This window comes from Aspergillus undulatus (assembly GCF_047715775.1).
Source record: "Aspergillus undulatus strain CBS 261.88 unplaced genomic scaffold BDV17scaffold_68, whole genome shotgun sequence".
Taxonomy (NCBI): domain Eukaryota; kingdom Fungi; phylum Ascomycota; class Eurotiomycetes; order Eurotiales; family Aspergillaceae; genus Aspergillus; species Aspergillus undulatus.
Window position 1 is genome coordinate 99871 of NW_027396672.1, and position 17365 is coordinate 117235.

Here is a 17365-nt window from a genome sequence, read left to right on the forward strand (position 1 = left end):
TACTATACGACTGCTTATACAATTGTTAGTATTAGGTACCTTGAGTTGATTGATCTTATCCGAGTCAAAGTACGTAGTTTGCGCGACACTGACAGTTAATAATGAATTTAGTACACCTACTGGGGTCCTGATTGCCGGTAAGATACTCTTATATGTCGTGGTTAGTATTGAAGTCGCCTACAGTCATCATATCTTCACCCCGGAAAGCCGAATAATGGCCATTAATTGCCTTATAATGTTTATTATCCCGCGAGACATGAGCTGGCCTCGGACCTGATAATGCCGGATTTGATAAATCTATAAGTTGCCGGGGGTGGGGGTCCCTTCACTTGCTCAAGGTCTATATAAAGCTATCCAGTCCTCCTTTGCATGTGTATAACAATTTTCCAACCACCAATTCCTTCCAAAACTATTATATTCGGATGCACTACACTCAACCAAGCCTAACTTATAGCCATGGACGTAACTCAGCAAGCCCCAAACCCTACCATAATAATATGGCATGGCGTATGTATGCTCTATTTACCTACATAACCTAAAGCCCTCCCTCTTCCTCTTCTTCCTCTACCAACCTACCTACCAACCTTTGAATTGAGAATAAATCAATAATCCAATTTGACTAACCCAGGACGGCCGTGAAAAAGCCTTCTAAAGGCAATCCTTTCAATCCCATCCCTGCAAAACCAACCCAGCGCAATCCTATCCGAAATCGACAGCTGGGCCGCCAAAAGCAACCACTGCGTGATGGCTATCGGGCCCGAGCGAAGCTCCTCTATAACAGACGTAATCCGCTCCACGCGCCCGATGATCATGGCTGAGCTCGGCGGGTATGTCAGGTATCCGGGAATTCTGTTCGGGGTGAGCTTTGATGTGCTGTTTGTGGATCATGTGGAAGAGTTGTATCTTGCTGATTTGAAGCTTCGTGAAAAGCTTGGGCTTGTGCGGTCTGGATCGGTTGTTGTTGCTGATAATGTTTCGTCGGAGAAAGGGAGAGAGTATGTGGCATGGGTTGAGGAGGGCAGTGATGGGTATGAGGCATGGAGGGTACCTTGTGCTTTCCCTAATGGGCGCGAGATGAGTACTAAGTCTGAGTCTGCTGTTGGGTGTCTTTGGCTGGTTTCTAGTAGGATGCTCCCTTGTTTTTGAAGAAGATTTAGGGCAGTGTTAGGTATATGACATCAGAGACACAATGGTTAAAGGTTGCCATGTTATGCCTATATGGCGCCCCTGCTGTTTATTTTCAATCCTGTGCTAGGCTTGGGACCGTAACGTAGAGAATATGTCTATCCACAGCTTCAGTAAACGATTATGGGTTTGGAAGCTACAAAGTGTAGCAATGCGATATGAGTAACTCCAGTCAGTTGATAGTTAGAACCTGGTTTTGAGGCATAAACTGAAAATCAGCATCATATGGTGTCCCCTCCCAAGCTCACCCAGCTCAGCTCAGCTCAACCCAACCCAGCCACCCACCTACCTCACTCACCAGTGACCACCGACGAACTCGAGACTCAAAGCCAAAGGCACCCGTGTAGCCCACATCCCCTCCGCCGCACGAACAACCCAACAAGAACCGGTCTGTGCTGCAGTTCTGGACGGGCTCTATGCACGGGAATGGCCCGTCGATCGCGATCGAGCCAATAATGGGCGGGGAATTCACCGACAGTGACGAGTCCGGGTATGGGAGAAAAAGCAAGCAGCCCTATGGCGAATGTGAGTTGCAGCTTTGCGTGGACCAGGAGGGGAGTGGAATTTGGTATTCTGCCCGGACATAAGCGCTCGCTGTTCAGTTGCGGTGCGGATTCTACTCTGCGGTGTTGCTCGTTTCTTATCTCTTGTTTCTTGTTTTCAAACTTGCTGGCCGTATCTGCGTTACTTGACTACCACAGTTTCTACAAGTTCTGCTTCAGGCACGATGGTCCTCGCTCTATGGGCACTCGCTGCAGCTACCGCTGCCGCTCTAATGCCGGCAGTGGCTTCTCTCGACCACGGCCACACCCACACTTCTGGCACGATGCTTTCAGTCAGTCAATTGGACTGGGAAGTCTTCAACGCAAGTGTTTCAGGGCGGTTGCATGATGGGATTCCGATGCTTGCGCCTTGCTATGGTTCTTACGATGGAGGGGAGCAGGTAGTATTTGACTTTCATTCATTCCTTCTTGCAGGTCAGCTTCAAGACCCTAAAACGGTGGCTAATAAATCATCCTTGCAGACCCTCAACACCGAAACATGCTCCATCCTTCAAGGAAACCGGCAAGATCACCTCTTCGTCTCGGACCAATTCGGCGGGTACCAAGAGTCGAACTGGGCCGGGTGTCAGGCGAGCGGCGACAATTGCGCGATGAAGATGACCGTTCCGGATCTGGATACGCCCACAGAGAGGGAGTGTTTGCAGGGGAGTGTTCCGAGGCGGTATGTTGATGCGCGGGGCGTGGAGGATGTGCAGCGTACGTTGGCGTTCGCGCGGGAGAAGGGGTTGAGACTGGTGGTTAAGAATACTGGACATGATTATCGCGGGAGAAGCTCGGCGCCGGAGTCATTTGCGCTTTGGTGGGTTATTTCTCGTTCAGACGGCTGTTATGGTTTTGGGTATTCTGGCTGACGGTGTAGGACGCATAATATTCAACCTCCTATCGAACTAACGGAGAACTTCATCCCGGACGAATGCTCGGACGAGGTCGGCGACGTGATCACCTTTGGCGCGGGACAGCAGTTCGGCGGAGTCTACGAATTTGCAAATGCCCATGGCTACCGGGTTGTCGGCGGCACCTCTCCCAGTGTCGGCATCGCGGGGGGCTGGACAGCCGGAGGTGGACACAGCATGTTATCCAACGAACTTGGACTCGGCGTCGACAATGTGCAGCAGATAAATGCCTTCCTTCCGAACGGAACCTACATTACGGCCAACCGTTGCCAGAACCAGGACATCTTCTTCGCTCTTCGAGGCGGCGGTGGCGGGACTTTTGGTGTGGTAACTGAAATGAGCTACTCTGTCCATCCCAAGAAGCCGATGCAGTTTGCTCGAGTCTCTATTGCCGGGATCAACGAGGATGTCATATCCGAGTTCTTTTCGATCGTCGTTGCAAATGCTGATCGATGGGCAGCTGAGGGGTGGGGAGGGTACATCATCCCTGCTGCAGTTGGAGGGGCGTCAACCGTTTCCTTGGGAACGACCATGTTGGATCTCCCAAAAGCAAAGGCTTCCATGCGGCCTCTCTTCGATCTTGCAGGTAAGCCTGCCGATTCGGGAACGCTGGGAAATGCGAGCGTCATCACCGCCGACTACCACAATATCCTGCAAGCCATCATCGCGCGTGAAGAGAAATTAATCTTCCCCAGTTCAGCCCTCGCTTTCTCGTCTCGTCTCGTTCCCCGAGAGTCCTTCGACGCCGACAATCAGCAGCAGCTCGCGTCGACTTTGCACGATATCCTGACAGCAGCACGGGAGCAAGCCGTGGATGCATCCTCCACATTGCTCATCTACGCAGTGGCGCCTAGTCTGTACTCCCGGACAATGCCAGAGAGCGACCTCCCCGGGGGCACGGGCGCATCATCGGTCACACCAGCCTGGCGCAACGGGCTCTGGCACATAATCTTCACGCGGCAATTTGACGGCACAACTACCGAGCCAAGCGCGGTTCAACACATCTGGCAGACGACGCATGACATCATAAACCCTTTGCGAGATCTCACGCCTAGCGGTGGTGCGTATCAGAACGAAGCCGATCCTTTCGAACCGAATCCAATCGAGTCTTTCTGGGGGCGGGAGAACTATGAGAGGCTTCTCCGGATCAAGCGTGAGGTCGACCCGACGAATCTGCTGACTGTCCACGGAGGTATTGGCTGGGACGAGGCTGATGAACGATATAGCTGCTATCCTGACATTAAAGTCTGAACTACTCTCTTACTTGGCACCTAGTAGAATCGTTGGAGCGGTAGCTGACATCTTTTCATCTAGGTCTCGTCGGCTGAAGCTGCCTCTCCAACGACCAGGGCAACGAAAGATGAGCTTTGAGGTCCAGAACTGAGCGTTCAATGCCGAATCTATTGTTGGTATTTGGTGACATACTCCACGAATTGGATGAGTTGTTCTGAGATGGCGATTACTGTGATTTCTCGGCATTGTTGACGAGTGTTTCGACCTCCTGTTCAGTCCATCGGTGGAACAACTTTTTCGGATCGGATAGTGCTCCAATAGCAGACTGCACATGTAAAACTGGAACATCGAATTCGTAGACGTCCTTCCATTCCTTGTTGCCCGGGACCATGATGTCCACCTCCGAGTAATCGAATGGCCGCCGCTTATGTAGTTGGGTCACGGTGTTTTTGGCGGTATCGCAGAGCCCGCAGCCGGCACGAGTGAACAGCGTGACTCGAGCGGCTTGGAGGAGATGAGCTGTAGGAAACATTATATAAATGCGTGAGTTATGGGTGAGTGTTCTGGAGGGAACGTAAGTTGAGTTGTTGAGTGGCAGAACCCGACCGGATGGTAATGGAACCTTCGAGCTTCCCCAGACTAAACCGCTTTGGGCTCTGACGACCAGCAGCTGCTCGACAATCACTTCTCCCCCACCTTCTCCTTCTTCTCCCTGTCCTCGTCAAAAGGCATCAAGTCTCTTTGGTTGCGGTATTGCATTAACTCCATCGCGTCATGGCCACAAAGTGCGTCCACAAAGGCTGCGGGAAGGTGTTCACCGACCCGGACGAGCCCTGCCTCTACCACCCGGGCCCGCCCGTCTTCCACGAAGGTCAGAAAGGTAAGTAGACATTCTCGCCGCTTTGTCTGATTCGGTATTGGGGGAGATTCACTCGCAAGTACCCTCTGAGTTAGTGGCCTTTCGAGACCGTGGCTAACACTCCCTCGTCGAATCAGGCTGGAACTGCTGCAAGCCCCGCGTGCTTACCTTCGAGGAGTTTATGGATATTCCGCCATGCACGACGGGAAAACACTCAACTGTTGACGATACCCCCGCTCCGGCTCAGAAGAAGAGCGAACCGACCGAGACTCCCATTGCTGCGCCCACTCCTGCTCGCCCTCCGGTTCCTGCCTCATCTAGTGTGCCCCAACCCGCTCATTCGCCTGCTATCCCGCCTCCGTCGAATGCGCCGTCACCTGCTCCTGAAGAGCCTGAGTCGGATGACCCTGAGATTGCGATCCCTGATAATGCTACGTGCCGAAGGAAGGGCTGTGGCGCTGCCTATAACCCGAGTGTGTCGCGCGAGGAGGAGAAGTGTGTCCATCACCCCGGGGTGCCAGTTTTCCATGAGGGAAGTAAGGGCTGGTCATGCTGTAAGAGGCGGGTACTGGAATTCGATGCATTCTTGAAGATCGAAGGCTGCACGGAGAAGAAGAAGCATCTGTTCGTCGGAAAGGGCAAGCCAGCTGGTGAGGAGAAGGTAGACACAGTCAGGTATGTTCGGTCGTCCTTTCTCATCGTACTCAGCTAACGATTGTCAGGAACGACTTTTACCAAACAGCAACATCGGTCAATGTCTCCCTATATCTGAAGAAAATCGACAAGGAAAACGCCAAGGTCGAATTCACATCTACCGGCATCACCCTCGACCTCCCGACTACGGATAACAAGCGGCACAAGGACAGTTTCGAGTTCTTTGCATCGATCGATCCCGAGCAATCCAAGTTCCGTGTGCTGGGCACGAAGCTGGAGTTGACGCTGGTCAAGGGTGATGGAACGAGCTGGCCGGTGCTACGGAAAGACGACCGGTGGACTGGGGAGCGCATCCAGATTGGCAGTGCTGGAAGGGCTTAGAACTCGACTTCGACATCGAGGCTAATATGAATCACGTATCACGTATAGCATGCATCAATGTTTTGGTTCGCAGTCTATTCTTGTGGTAGCAATCGGTCCGCGATCAGACCGTGAACTCGGCATCCCGACGGCGTAAGACATGGGCCCAAATTGTTGCCCGCAAGATCCACGAACGATCGCAGACACTTCCTGTCAACGCGATACGGAAACTCTGCAAGTTCGCTGTCCGCATAGCGTATAGCAAAGCAATCCATCACCGCCTGTTTGACTGCCGCGAGTAGACTACATATGCTTACATTTGACCACCAACCCAACGCAACTACGAACACAACCAAAACCGATGATAAAAGGTGTCGCGCCCCCTCCACAGCCAAAGCCCATGGATGTCCAGAAGGACACCTAGCCCAGCCATAGATTGTAAGGGAAAAAGAAGGACGCGTCCGCACGATCACTCTCCAGAGCTGGGAACGGAAGGAAACCCACAGAGAAATAGTAAATAAATCCCAAAGAATAACCCTCAGCGAGCCGCCGTAGCGGAGCTCCGGTTTTTTAACGAATTTACATGATAAGTAAACCGCTACTGATGATGGAGAAAGAAAAAAAAAAAGATGAAAGGAAGGGAAGGATTTTGCGCTTTTATAGCGTGCTGGTGTCGGGGCGCTAGCGTGGATGCGGTTAGATCGGGAGAAATTTTTTCCAGAAGGAAGGTTCTGGTTTTTTCGGGTGGTGAGGGTTTGGGGGCTTCAAATGTCAGGTGACTCGGAGTGGCGGCCAAGGTAGGCGGTTGTGAGCGGCAGAATGGAGGAGGGGAATCACATGTAAATGGCGGGGCTAGACTCAAATGGGGTTAGTGGGACCTTCCTTGTCTATTGACGTTCTCCTGACCAACTGACAACTCTGGCATCCCACGAGTTGATCCATGCTACACCACTAACGAGGAGCATCCTCTGGATAAGCGATGATTGCATCATAAGGCTGTCCTTATTTTCTGTATAACAAACAAACTAAGTTCTCACTGCCAAGCCGTTATTCACCAAGGCAAAGAGTAACTAACCTGTTGTGGCACCAGGGACCAAACGAAGAGGGGCGCCTCAGCTCTCCAATCACGGTCAAGGAGGCACGAGACCACTCACCGTTAAGGCCAGAGCCTTGACGACATCCTCTGTCTCCTCTTCTGCCCCCTTTCAGTCCCGACTCCTGCTCTCGATTTTATTTCTTCCTCAGCCCCCTAACTGCCTTGAACTTTTTCCAACGCGGAGAGCGATCTACATCAACACCACCCTCACCGTGTGCAATCGCCGGTCGATCTGTGCTCGTTGAGAATTTCTGGTGCCTATTTCCGGTTCCTGAGCCGTACCGCAGCTCAACTACCTTGTGAGTGCAGCTGTCGCTTGATGTGGTTTGGTGATGCTGACTGCCTGAGTCTCTAGATTTACCTCTCCTGTACATACCCGCCCACGATATGGGATCCGTTAACGGCATGCACGTCCTCGCCCCTGCCCCTCGCTTTATCCCTCAGTCATACAACCATGCGGACTCACATGCTTCGGCCCTACGGCTTATCCTGACGTTGAACCCTCACTGGGAGGGACTAGAGAACAATGTCGAGTTCGTACGGTTCACGGACGGTATCACCAATACTGTGTGTTCCCCAGTGGCACCACTGAAACAACACGACTAACTCTCGCAGCTCTTCAAAGCTGTAAACCGCAAAGCGGGCTTGACAGAAGCGGAGATAGACAACGAAGCAGTACTGATGAGAGCGTACGGTAATCATACAGAAATCCTCATAGACCGCGAAAGTATGCGATGCCGGACCCCTCTTGCCCAATGCGACATATGCTAAGTAGAATGGTCCATCTACAGGAGAAACGAACTCGCATGCCCTTCTCGCCAGCTATGGCTTAGCCCCTTCTCTCCTGGCTCGATTTAAGAATGGTCTCCTCTACCGGTTCATTCGCGGCCGGCCGGCGTCCCATGAGGATTTGGCGACGGAAAACGTATGGCGCGGTGTCGCTCGCAGACTGGGCCAGTGGCATTCCGTTCTCCCCATCAGCATCGCCAGTACAGTTCCTACATCAGGGAAAGAGACTTCGCTCCTAGACTCTGTAGAAGTGTCCGCGGATGGACAACCTGTCAAGGCGGACGATTTGAATCTCATTCAACCTCGACGGCCAGGCCCAAATCTTTGGTCTGTGCTGCAGAAGTGGATCCTTGCGCTGCCTATATGTACTGAGACGCAGCGTCAGAGACGGCGAAGTCTGCAGACAGAGCTGAGGCGGGTGGTGCGAGAGTTCGACCACGGCAACGGACTAGGAGATGACGGGGTAGGTTACTTTTTTTTGGCCAAAGTAATACATGAGCTAACAGTACTAGTTGGTATTCGGACACTGCGACCTTTTATGCGGAAACGTCATCATTCTCTCGCCAGAAGAGCGAGCAGCCGATGGCGCGGAAACGGTAAACTTCATCGACTACGAATACGCTACGCCGTCACCCGCAGCCTTTGATATCGCCAACCACTTCGCCGAATGGGGCGGTTTTGACTGCGACTACACCATGATGCCGACGCGCACGGTCCGCCGCCAATTCTTGACCGAATATGTGCGCAGCTATGCACAGCATCAGGGGATATCGGAACCATCGCAACCGGAAATTGTGGATAAGCTGTGCGAAGAGGTGGATCGCTTCCGGGGGCTGCCTGGTTTGTACTGGTGAGCTTTACACTATCAGAAATACGATTCAGAAGGCTAATCGAAACAGGGGCATCTGGGCACTGATCCAAGCACAAATCTCACAAATCGATTTCGACTATGCCTCGTACGCCGAGACGCGACTAGGCGAGTATTACGCATGGCGAGCCGAGACGGACGGGACACAAGAAGGCAAGGAAAAGCCCTTGCGGGAACGACGGTGGGCTGAGGCTTAGACGACCTCGTAGATTCTGTTCAACATCGCAGTGACATATTTGTAAAACGGATGACTTCAACAGCGTGCATGCATCAATTATTCATATATCTTTACATGCTAGACAGCCTAGACAGCATCTTTAATAAAAGCTTCAATTCCCGCTATTTGATATTTACAGATATTTACAACCGATGCTGAACAGCCACAGCCGGGCCCTCCTCCACCATCTTCCTCTTCCCACCTCCACTCACACCCCCAACAACAGGCCTCGGAACAACAACATCCAACCCCAAAGCCTCCACAACCCTCCTCCAACTCTCCATCCCCCGTTCAGCATGCTCAGCTACCGTCTCCGGCCGGGCATCATTACAAGTCCTCGAAAAAAGCTCCAAACTAACCCACCCCTCAAACCCAACCTCAAAGAACGTCCTCGCGATCTCCAAAACAGGCAAATACCCACCCCTCTCCTCCTCACACGGAAACAGCCTCGCATTGCGCGACCAGTTCATGCGCGCCGGCTGACCCGCCACAAAAAACTCATGCCTTTCATCTAGCGGCGCAGAGAGCCGTTCCCCGTCCACGAGCTGGATGTAGAAAACCTTAGATAGGTCTAGTTCCCCGCTCTTTACCTTCTCCCGGAGGGTGTCCATCGAGCGCGTAACGGCCTCTTCGGCGTGTTCTGTTTTCCCAGTGGCGCTTGTAGGGTCCGCGTAGATTCTTCCCGCGATATTGAAACTATCCAGGCAGAGACCGAAATTGGGTCTGTCGACGCGCCGGACAACCTCCCAGGATGCTTCCCACGTTTCGATGTGCGTAGACCAGCAGAGCGCTTCGTAGACGAAGCGGAATCCTTGGCGGGCGCCGATATCAGATATCCTCTGTAGATCGGAGACAATGACCTCTATATCCCCCGTTGTTCGCGGCAATCCGGTTTCCGGGTGAGGCTGTAAGAAGTTCGCGGGGATTTGAATAAGATCTGTACCCAGTATCCTCGAGAGCTCAAACCAGAGCGGTAACTTTTCATTTACCAAGTACTCTGTTTGATTCCTGTCCAGCAAACCCTCAAAGAATCCAAACGGCTGGAGGCAGATGATGTGCAGGTTCAAACTTTGCGCGAGGGACGAGGTATATTTTGCTGCAGAGTGCAGGGATCCGTCGAAGCGGGTGATTGCGAAGTGCGTGAGGTCGTCTATGAAGAGTTCGATTCCGGCGTAGCCGTAGGATGCGGCGGTTTGGAGTTTTTGGTCTAGTCCGTGCAGGCCGGGCTTTGAGAGGGACATTGTGGGAATCGCGATTTTGAGGTTCGGCATTTTGACGGTTGATTTGGTAGGTAGGTCTGGATAGGATGATGGTGGGGTATATGTTGAGGAGATCAGAGGGAGAGAGAAGTTGTCTAATTAAACTTGTTTGCTGTGGCTGAAGCATGCAGATCAAGCAAAAGCAATAAGGAAGAACAGCCGAGAAGGGTGGCTAGCTGAAGGACGCGAAGATCGGACGCGGTAGAGTCTAAATATAACGATCATCAAAAGTTGTACGACAGCAGGCGCTTAGGGTCGGGAATAATATAAGTAGAGTGATTTCTGGGGATGTTGATATCAGCAAGTATACAGCCCGGCTAAACGCTGCCACCTGCCTGGCTGCGGGTGAGCGTTTTCCCCAAGCCCTAGTACTATGTACCCCCAACGTGGTCGGTGGTCGTACGACAGGGTCGCGATGGGGCGGTCGGTCGGGCGATTAAGTTGCAGATGATGATCTCCATCTGCAATTGAACTTTAATTTGTCTTGCGTTTCGGAGAGTTTCTAGAAGGCGAGTTGATGTAGACTGTAGACTACTATTCTGTATGCAGCCCCAAGCAAGGGCGGCTACCAGCGGCCAGACTGCAATTCCCCACTCCACCTCGTCGTCCCCAATATTCTTCCCCTCTTCTCGTCTTCAAACTTCTCCAGTCCGAGAATCTGAGTACACCATCACAATGACCTGCCCCATCCCCCAAGCCGAGCTCGACGAGATCTACGCCTTCGCGATCGACCTCGCCCGCAAAGCAGGCGCGCTGCTCGTCGAGCGCATCGAAGAGCGCAACTCCGAGCAGGTCTACGCCGAGAAGGAGAATGCTGTTGATCTGGTGACTCAAACGGATGAAGGTAGGTAATCTGAAAATACTCCGAGTTTGTTCGAAGAAGGGCAGATGCTCAAGGAAGTAAGATGTCGAATCACTCATTAAAACCGCCATAAACAATAAATACCCCCACCACCGTTTCCTCGGCGAAGAAACCTACGCGAAGGGCCAGTCGCGCGAGTATCTCATTGATGAGAAGCCGACATGGTGTGTTGATCCGTTGGATGGTATGGTACTCCCCTTTCACCTGATGGATTCAAACGCGCGCCACTGATTGGTCTCTAGGAACGGTCAACTTCACGCACGCCTTCCCCATGTTCTGCGTTTCAATCGGGCTTATCGTAAACCACCACCCGGTAATCGGGGTAATCTATGCCCCCCTCCTAGACCAGCTCTTTTCCTCGTGTCTTAACCGCGGCGCATGGCTAAACGAGTCGCGCCAACTACCGTTAATACGCAAACCGGCTATCCCGCCTCTACCGCCAACCGCGCCGTCAAAATGTATTTTTGCGTGTGAGTGGGGGAAGGATAGGCGGGATATTGCGGGTGGGAATCTAGAAAGGAAGATTGAGAGTTTTACGACGCTGGCAATGGAACGGGAGGCCAGGGGTGGGTTGGGCGGAATGGTCCATGGGGTTAGGAGTTTGGGGAGCGCGACGATGGATTTGGCGTATACGGCTATGGGGACTGTGGATGTTTGGTGGGAGGGGGGTTGTTGGGAGTGGTATGTTTTCACTATATCCTTAATAGGTATTTGGGTTGTTTAGCAGGCTGGGCTAATTTGGTTTGTCTTGCAGGGATGTCGCAGCGGGTATAGCCATCTTGCTTGAAGCCGGGGGCTTAGTTACGACGGCAAATCCGCCTGACGATATAGATGGGCCAATTGAGTCCGTGAAGTTGGGGAGTCGGTTGTATTTGGCTGTTCGGTATGTCGCCCACCCTCCCTCGATACATGAGTTGGAGCGTGCTAATCAATGGGTTAGACCCGCCGGCCCATCAGCTACAGAAACAGGACGCCAGACGCAGGAACGAACAGTGCGGGAAGTCTGGCGTCGTGTTCGGCAGCTGGATTATACTAGACCCGGATTACAAACTTCTTCAACGTGAACATAAACATAAGATAGCATTTAGATCTATATACAATGCATGCAGGGCTCTGAATCAAATCTCATCTGTATCTATTCCACAGCACACCACCTCATCTTCTCACCGAACGTAGAAAACCCTACAAATTCGACGCCGCCGCCCTCGATCTCTCCTCAACAGCCGACTTCACAAACCCCTTAACCTTCTCTACCAACCCAGGCACGTTAACCACATCCGTCCCCGTCCAAAGCCTCGCCTGCTCAAGACCCTGCCAAATAAGCGCCTCAGAGCCCAAAATAACCTTCCACCGCGCATCCACCGCCATCTGCGCGATTTCCGTCCACGGAGACGGGTGGTAACACATCTCCAGAATCACCCCCTGGTCAACCGAGTGCGTTTGCGCGTTCAATAGCGCAAGTAGTGTTTCGCGCGCTGTGATCTCGGATTCTGTGGTGGGTGGGTAGTTTGGGATTCCGGAGACGATAGCAACGGGGGCGTCGAGGGTTACTGCGGTTTTGGGGTCGGGGACAGGGATGAGCGGCGCGATGGTGGTAGAGTCTGGGTTTCGAGCTTTGTCCTCGGCCAGGATGGCGGATACTTCTGCCTCGTCGCGGTTCACGATGTAGATCTTGCTGACGCGGAGCCATTTCCTCAGGACGTAGATTGCTGTGCGAGCTGTGCCGCCGCCACCGACGATGAGGGCGGGTTTGCCTCTGAAGTGGGAAGCGCCGTTTGGCGAGTTCTGGACCAGAGCCTCGCGGATCCCGATGCAGTCTGTGTTCGTCCCAACATACTCATACTCGGCTTCACGCTTCCCCTTGGCCTTCCGTAGAAAGATGGTATTGCACGCCCCCGCCATGCGCGCATCCTCAGTGAGATCATCGAGGTGGTTCATGATCGCGACCTTGTGTGGCATTGTGACGGAGGACCCCACGAACTTCGGGTTCGCCTTAATAGATGAGAGGAATGTCGAGATCTCGGGGGACTTTGTGTATGTTGTTCCATTTGGCGTAGAGAGGGGGATCTGTGTCCAGTTTAGGCCGAGCGCGTTGTAGACTGTTTGGTGCAGTGGTGGGGAGAGCGAGTTGCGCAGCGGGTGGCCGTAGAGATAGGCGATGCCGTCACGGTCGGAGGGGGTGGTGATGGGTTCCATGTTGACACTGTCTTGACTTTTTTCTTGGGATTGGATTCGAAATGCGTTGTCGCAAGTCAAGTCTGGGGAGACGGAGATATTTATGTAGGAAATTGTTTAGCCGGGCATGATCGCAGTGTCCACTGGTGGCGGGAGAACGCTTCCCCCCAGCGGATCCGGCAGAGACTGCTCGCTTAATGGGCTCCCCGTGGGGTTCCAGCAGGTCGGGGTCTTTCGTTTAATGCATTTTAGCTCAGATTGAGTGGGTGGTAAACATTTCCCCACAATATCTGATTCCGAGATGGAATTGGAAAATCCCTGGCGAGTTCCCTTTACCCAGCCAAGGATTCCTAGTCGGAGTCGTTCTCCTCGGCGTATATAAACCCTACCCCGGTTCTTCTCTCACGCTGTCTTCTTCCGCTCACCGTCTCCTCCCTTCTTCCATTCTTAGGTATCTATCTGTGATAGGCCGTCACCATGTCGATTCTCTCACTGGTCGAAGACCGCCCAACCCCCTCCGAGGTCTACAACTGGCGCGTCTATCTCCTCGCGGCCGTCGCCTCCTTCACATCATGCATGATCGGCTACGACAGCGCCTTCATCGGCACAACCCTGTCTCTGCAATCCTTCCAGGACGAATTCAACTGGGAATCGCTCAACTCCGATCTCATCTCCGCAAACATCGTCTCCCTCTACCAGGCGGGCGCCTTCTTTGGCGCCCTCTTCGCCTACCCCATTGGCCACTTCTGGGGTCGGCGATGGGGCCTTATGTTTTCCGCCCTGATCTTCTTTCTAGGCGCGGGCATGATGCTCGGTGCTAATGGGGATCGGGGCCTAGGACTCATCTATGGTGGGCGGGTCCTGGCGGGCATTGGGGTCGGTGCGGGCTCGAATATCTGTCCGATTTATATCTCTGAGATGGCGCCGCCTGCTATTCGAGGACGCCTTGTTGGTGTTTATGAGCTTGGTTGGCAGCTTGGTGGGGTTGTCGGGTTTTGGATTAACGTGTGTTCTCCTTCATTTCCTCACTTCTCTTCTATTAGGTACAGTGTACTAATGCAGTGAGCGCAGTACGGTGTCGACGAAACCCTCGCCCCGAGCCACAAGCAATGGATCATCCCCTTCGCAGTGCAACTAATCCCCGCGGGCCTCTTGATCATCGGCGCCCTGTTCATCCGCGAATCCCCGCGCTGGCTCTTCCTCCGCGGCCATCGCGAAAAGGGCATCGAAACCCTCGCGTGGATCCGCAACCTCGACGCCTCGCACATCTACATGATGGAGGAAGTCAACATGATCGACCAGAGCCTCGAGCAGCAGCGCACCAAAATCGGGCTTGGCTTCTGGAAGCCGTTCAAAGCAGCCTGGACAAACAAGCGCATTCTCTACCGGCTCTTCCTCGGATCCATGCTCTTCCTCTGGCAGAATGGATCGGGCATCAACGCGATAAATTACTACTCCCCTCGCGTCTTCGCCTCGATCGGCGTTACCGGTGGAAACACTTCCTTGCTGACGACTGGTATATTTGGCGTCGTGAAGGCCGTTATTACGTTCGTCTGGCTGCTCTATTTGATTGACCATATGGGCCGCCGGATGCTGCTGCTTGTTGGTGCAGCGGGTGGTTCAGTCTGTCTTTGGTTTGTGGGGGCTTATATCAAGATCGCGAAGCCCGAGAATAACCCCGAAGGAACGGAGCTGGACTCTGGTGGGATCGCGGCGATTTTCTTCTTTTATCTGTGGACGGCGTTCTACACGCCGAGTTGGAACGGGACGCCGTGGGTTATTAACTCTGTATGTCTCCCTCCCCTCCCTTCACCAAAAAAAAAGCAAAGTTAATGAATTCGATTGCTATTAGGAAATGTTCGACCCCACAGTCCGCTCTCTCGCCCAAGCCTGCGCCGCCGCCTCAAACTGGCTCTGGAACTTCCTGATTTCTCGCTTCACGCCGCAGATGTTCACGAGCATGGGGTACGGCGTGTACTTTTTCTTCGCGTCGCTGATGATCTGCTCGATTGTGTTTGTTTACTTCCTCATCCCTGAGACCAAGGGGATTCCGCTCGAGACCATGGAGATTCTCTTTGAGAAGAAGCCTGTTTGGAGGGCGCACTCGCAGGTCCTGAGGGAGCTGAGGGAGAATGAGGAGGCATTCAGGGAGGGGATTGAGGATGGGACGGTTGGGTTTGGGAAGGGACAGGTGCAGCAGGTTGAGAAAGCCTAGGGTATATATTACGTAGGCTGGTGAGAGTGAGGGGTGGGTGGGTCGATATATTGTTATTCATATGCAATCATGATTTGGTATATATAAACATATATATACTGTGTTCAGATGTTGTTGCTGCTTCAATTTAGGGTGGGATATACCTAAAACGGTACATACATACTCACTCGATGACTTCAGTCAATCAACCAACTGGCTTCTCGAGGCGTTTTATCCATCGTCATAAGCGTTTGTTTAACCCCGCGCTCTCGTTTCTGCCCAGTCCCTAGAGGTACCAATTCTTTACGTGCTGTGTATACTTATCCGGGCATCCGACAAGGATGAACTTTGTATGCACCACGCCGCCATCTCCGTTTGCGCTCCCGCCCGCTTTCACGTATATAAAGAAGCCCATTTCCCTTTTTCGTGGGTAGCTAACTACGTTCTAGTACACGTTCCCTGTCATTCTCTACTCTAAATGATCTCTGTAATGCGTACAGCTACTCATTACTGGCTTCATCAATTCAGCACCGCGGATTAACCTCTCCATTTCTAATAGAGAGGAGGAGGTATAGCCATGCCAATCATTGACTAGACAGCGCAAATTCCTTCCCTTTTCACCCTACTCTCTACCCGTCAACTGGAATCTCAACGGGCCTCCCACTCTCCATACTCTCCCTAACCCCCCTTACAACCTTGAGCGCCCGAACCCCATCCTCCACAGAACACTTTACCTCCTCTTCGCCCTTACAAACACGCACGAAATGCTCCCACTGTTTATCAAACGGCTTCACATCTTTCCCGCCAACGGGGGCTTTCTGTACATCTAATGGTACGTTCCACCCTTTCTCTTGTTCCTTCTCCTGTCCCGATTTCAATCGGACGTTGTTATTGTTATAACTCCACACCGTCAAATCCGGAAAACTCAAACTCCCCCTACTTCCAAAAACACGATAACAATCACTCGCCGACACCGCACTATCCACACCCGGGATAGTAGGATTCTCCCCTGTCCCCGTCTCAAAATTCAACGGGGACGGCGCAGCATCACAAACCAGGACCGTCCCCACGACACCAGATTTAAAGCGCAATGTGACCGCGCACCCTTCCTCAGCTGTATGTTTTGGATTCCCCTTAATCCGCTGCGGGGTCGTCGATTCTGCAAAGACGCGGATTATAGGACCCAGAAGGAACTGCAGGACGTCGATGTCGTGGATGAGGTTTATTCCTAGGACGCCGCCCTTGGTTTTATCGGCGCGCCATTGGCCTGTTGGGGAGGCGAAGTATGAAGGTGGTTTCAGGAGCGTCCAGAGGCCGTTTATTGCAAGGATGTTTCCTAAGCTTCCGGAGTCGAGGAGGGATTTTGCACTTAGCGTGTATGGGTTGAAGCGGCGGTGGTGGCCGACGAGGATTTTGGCGGAGGGATGATCTTTTAGGGAGTGCAGGAGCGCGTTGGCAGATTCAAGAGTGTCACTGAATGGTTTTTCGAGGAGGATGTTTTTTATTCCGTTTCTTAGGAGGTCGAGTGATATTGGGATGTGCGTGTGGTTTGGGGTGCAAATGACTGCTGCGTCTGCACCTGCACCTGCCCTTCCCTCCTGCGCAGCCGAGGATGAGGAGAGAAAGACTTGTAGGGATGTATAAACGGGGACACCGAAGGACTCTGCAACTGGGATCGCAGAAGGCGAAGGATCGATAAATGCAATGAGATCCGTTGATGGGTGCGATACAACGGATTGAGCGTGGCGAGGGCCGATCAGGCCGGCGCCGATTATGATGATGCGGAGGTTGCGGGTCGTCATTCTAGATTGGATATACCGCTGGGGTTGTTGTCAGGTCGCTAGGTAACGGTACCTATTGAGATGCTTTCACTGGGTGGTGAGAGGCTTGCGGGGACGGATCCTGCTTTGTTAAGTCTACAAGTGACATTTGTTCTGCGAGATCTTACGGGGTATAGAAGCTGAGACTGACGTGGGGTTGTGGATTTGAAATGTGGACTGCAATGAAATGTGGGGGAATGCAGATTGCAGTGAAGTCCTAAGCGAAGGGCTGGAAGTCTGGAGTTCATGGTGGACGTCGATGGAGTAGGCGATGGAGTTTGCATGGGCTGCGGCAGAGCGTTCTCCCACGGCATTCCCTTAGCCGACTCTCCGCAATC

General features: G+C 52.8%; 10 protein-coding genes across 10 annotated transcripts; 6 read left to right on the forward strand and 4 right to left on the reverse strand.

The window, feature by feature from the left end:
- The first annotated feature begins 612 nt into the window (after positions 1-612).
- BDV17DRAFT_211294 (uncharacterized protein) lies at positions 613-1278 on the forward strand. Its single transcript, XM_073755433.1, has one exon. The coding sequence runs from the start codon at positions 745-747 to the stop codon at positions 1144-1146; it is 402 nt and encodes a 133-aa protein (XP_073611265.1). The 5' UTR covers positions 613-744; the 3' UTR covers positions 1147-1278.
- A 499-nt stretch (positions 1279-1777) lies between these two features.
- On the forward strand, positions 1778-3996 carry BDV17DRAFT_211283 (uncharacterized protein). The gene is made up of 3 exons (XM_073755432.1): positions 1778-2128; positions 2210-2547; positions 2608-3996. The coding sequence occupies exons 1-3, from the start codon at positions 1913-1915 to the stop codon at positions 3890-3892; spliced, it is 1839 nt and encodes a 612-aa protein (XP_073611266.1). The 5' UTR covers positions 1778-1912; the 3' UTR covers positions 3893-3996.
- Positions 3997-4100: 104 nt separating this feature from the next.
- On the reverse strand, positions 4101-4406 carry BDV17DRAFT_295439 (glutaredoxin family protein; the record flags this gene model as incomplete). The annotated part of the gene is made up of 1 exon (XM_073763061.1): positions 4101-4406. One exon carries the CDS (start codon positions 4404-4406, stop codon positions 4101-4103), a length of 306 nt encoding a protein of 101 aa, XP_073611267.1.
- Positions 4310-5805, forward strand: BDV17DRAFT_211300 (chord-domain-containing protein). The gene is made up of 3 exons (XM_073755434.1): positions 4310-4754; positions 4871-5408; positions 5456-5805. Exons 1-3 carry the CDS (start codon positions 4649-4651, stop codon positions 5766-5768), a joined length of 957 nt encoding a protein of 318 aa, XP_073611268.1. The 5' UTR covers positions 4310-4648; the 3' UTR covers positions 5769-5805.
- Positions 5806-6678: 873 nt separating this feature from the next.
- On the forward strand, positions 6679-8840 carry BDV17DRAFT_274590 (putative ethanolamine kinase). The gene is made up of 6 exons (XM_073759144.1): positions 6679-7142; positions 7199-7410; positions 7459-7570; positions 7635-8095; positions 8145-8482; positions 8532-8840. The coding sequence occupies exons 2-6, from the start codon at positions 7231-7233 to the stop codon at positions 8695-8697; spliced, it is 1257 nt and encodes a 418-aa protein (XP_073611269.1). The 5' UTR covers positions 6679-7142; positions 7199-7230; the 3' UTR covers positions 8698-8840.
- BDV17DRAFT_211417 (sugar phosphate isomerase/epimerase family protein) lies at positions 8595-10140 on the reverse strand. Its single transcript, XM_073755435.1, has one exon. It carries the CDS (start codon positions 9986-9988, stop codon positions 8861-8863), a length of 1128 nt encoding a protein of 375 aa, XP_073611270.1. The 5' UTR covers positions 9989-10140; the 3' UTR covers positions 8595-8860.
- A 511-nt stretch (positions 10141-10651) lies between these two features.
- BDV17DRAFT_284709 (inositol monophosphatase family protein) lies at positions 10652-11902 on the forward strand (the record flags this gene model as incomplete). Its single annotated transcript, XM_073760578.1, has 5 exons — positions 10652-10820; positions 10882-11022; positions 11081-11519; positions 11593-11721; positions 11779-11902. The coding sequence occupies 5 exons, from the start codon at positions 10652-10654 to the stop codon at positions 11900-11902; spliced, it is 1002 nt and encodes a 333-aa protein (XP_073611271.1).
- A 59-nt stretch (positions 11903-11961) lies between these two features.
- On the reverse strand, positions 11962-13181 carry BDV17DRAFT_211429 (shikimate dehydrogenase family protein). Its single transcript, XM_073755436.1, has one exon. It carries the CDS (start codon positions 13032-13034, stop codon positions 12021-12023), a length of 1014 nt encoding a protein of 337 aa, XP_073611272.1. The 5' UTR covers positions 13035-13181; the 3' UTR covers positions 11962-12020.
- A 1-nt stretch (position 13182) lies between these two features.
- On the forward strand, positions 13183-15356 carry BDV17DRAFT_211430 (sugar porter family MFS transporter). The gene is made up of 3 exons (XM_073755437.1): positions 13183-14018; positions 14085-14801; positions 14866-15356. Exons 1-3 carry the CDS (start codon positions 13491-13493, stop codon positions 15226-15228), a joined length of 1608 nt encoding a protein of 535 aa, XP_073611273.1. The 5' UTR covers positions 13183-13490; the 3' UTR covers positions 15229-15356.
- Positions 15357-15793: 437 nt separating this feature from the next.
- Positions 15794-17254, reverse strand: BDV17DRAFT_274596 (Gfo/Idh/MocA family protein). The gene has a single exon (XM_073759145.1). The coding sequence runs from the start codon at positions 17007-17009 to the stop codon at positions 15837-15839; it is 1173 nt and encodes a 390-aa protein (XP_073611274.1). The 5' UTR covers positions 17010-17254; the 3' UTR covers positions 15794-15836.
- Between the last annotated feature and the right edge of the window lie 111 nt (positions 17255-17365).

What these genes read in the sequence shown, in the direction of transcription:
- BDV17DRAFT_211294 (XM_073755433.1), top strand. Translation starts at nt 745, where the DNA reads ATGGCTATCGGGCCCGAGCGAAGCTCCTCTATAACAGACGTAATCCGC.
- BDV17DRAFT_211283 (XM_073755432.1), top strand. Translation starts at nt 1,913, where the DNA reads ATGGTCCTCGCTCTATGGGCACTCGCTGCAGCTACCGCTGCCGCTCTA. An exon ending in CTTACGATGGAGGGGAGCAG is followed by an intron (nt 2,129 to 2,209) that starts GTAGTATTTGAC and finishes TCATCCTTGCAG; the next exon opens with ACCCTCAACACCGAAACATG. An exon ending in CCGGAGTCATTTGCGCTTTG is followed by an intron (nt 2,548 to 2,607) that starts GTGGGTTATTTC and finishes CTGACGGTGTAG; the next exon opens with GACGCATAATATTCAACCTC.
- BDV17DRAFT_211300 (XM_073755434.1), top strand. Translation starts at nt 4,649, where the DNA reads ATGGCCACAAAGTGCGTCCACAAAGGCTGCGGGAAGGTGTTCACCGAC. An exon ending in CTTCCACGAAGGTCAGAAAG is followed by an intron (nt 4,755 to 4,870) that starts GTAAGTAGACAT and finishes TCGTCGAATCAG; the next exon opens with GCTGGAACTGCTGCAAGCCC. An exon ending in GAGAAGGTAGACACAGTCAG is followed by an intron (nt 5,409 to 5,455) that starts GTATGTTCGGTC and finishes AACGATTGTCAG; the next exon opens with GAACGACTTTTACCAAACAG.
- BDV17DRAFT_274590 (XM_073759144.1), top strand. Translation starts at nt 7,231, where the DNA reads ATGGGATCCGTTAACGGCATGCACGTCCTCGCCCCTGCCCCTCGCTTT. An exon ending in CGGACGGTATCACCAATACT is followed by an intron (nt 7,411 to 7,458) that starts GTGTGTTCCCCA and finishes TAACTCTCGCAG; the next exon opens with CTCTTCAAAGCTGTAAACCG. An exon ending in ACGGACTAGGAGATGACGGG is followed by an intron (nt 8,096 to 8,144) that starts GTAGGTTACTTT and finishes TAACAGTACTAG; the next exon opens with TTGGTATTCGGACACTGCGA.
- BDV17DRAFT_211417 (XM_073755435.1), bottom strand. Translation starts at nt 9,988, where the DNA reads ATGCCGAACCTCAAAATCGCGATTCCCACAATGTCCCTCTCAAAGCCC.
- BDV17DRAFT_211429 (XM_073755436.1), bottom strand. Translation starts at nt 13,034, where the DNA reads ATGGAACCCATCACCACCCCCTCCGACCGTGACGGCATCGCCTATCTC.
- BDV17DRAFT_211430 (XM_073755437.1), top strand. Translation starts at nt 13,491, where the DNA reads ATGTCGATTCTCTCACTGGTCGAAGACCGCCCAACCCCCTCCGAGGTC. An exon ending in TTGTCGGGTTTTGGATTAAC is followed by an intron (nt 14,019 to 14,084) that starts GTGTGTTCTCCT and finishes CAGTGAGCGCAG; the next exon opens with TACGGTGTCGACGAAACCCT. An exon ending in CGCCGTGGGTTATTAACTCT is followed by an intron (nt 14,802 to 14,865) that starts GTATGTCTCCCT and finishes GATTGCTATTAG; the next exon opens with GAAATGTTCGACCCCACAGT.
- BDV17DRAFT_274596 (XM_073759145.1), bottom strand. Translation starts at nt 17,009, where the DNA reads ATGACGACCCGCAACCTCCGCATCATCATAATCGGCGCCGGCCTGATC.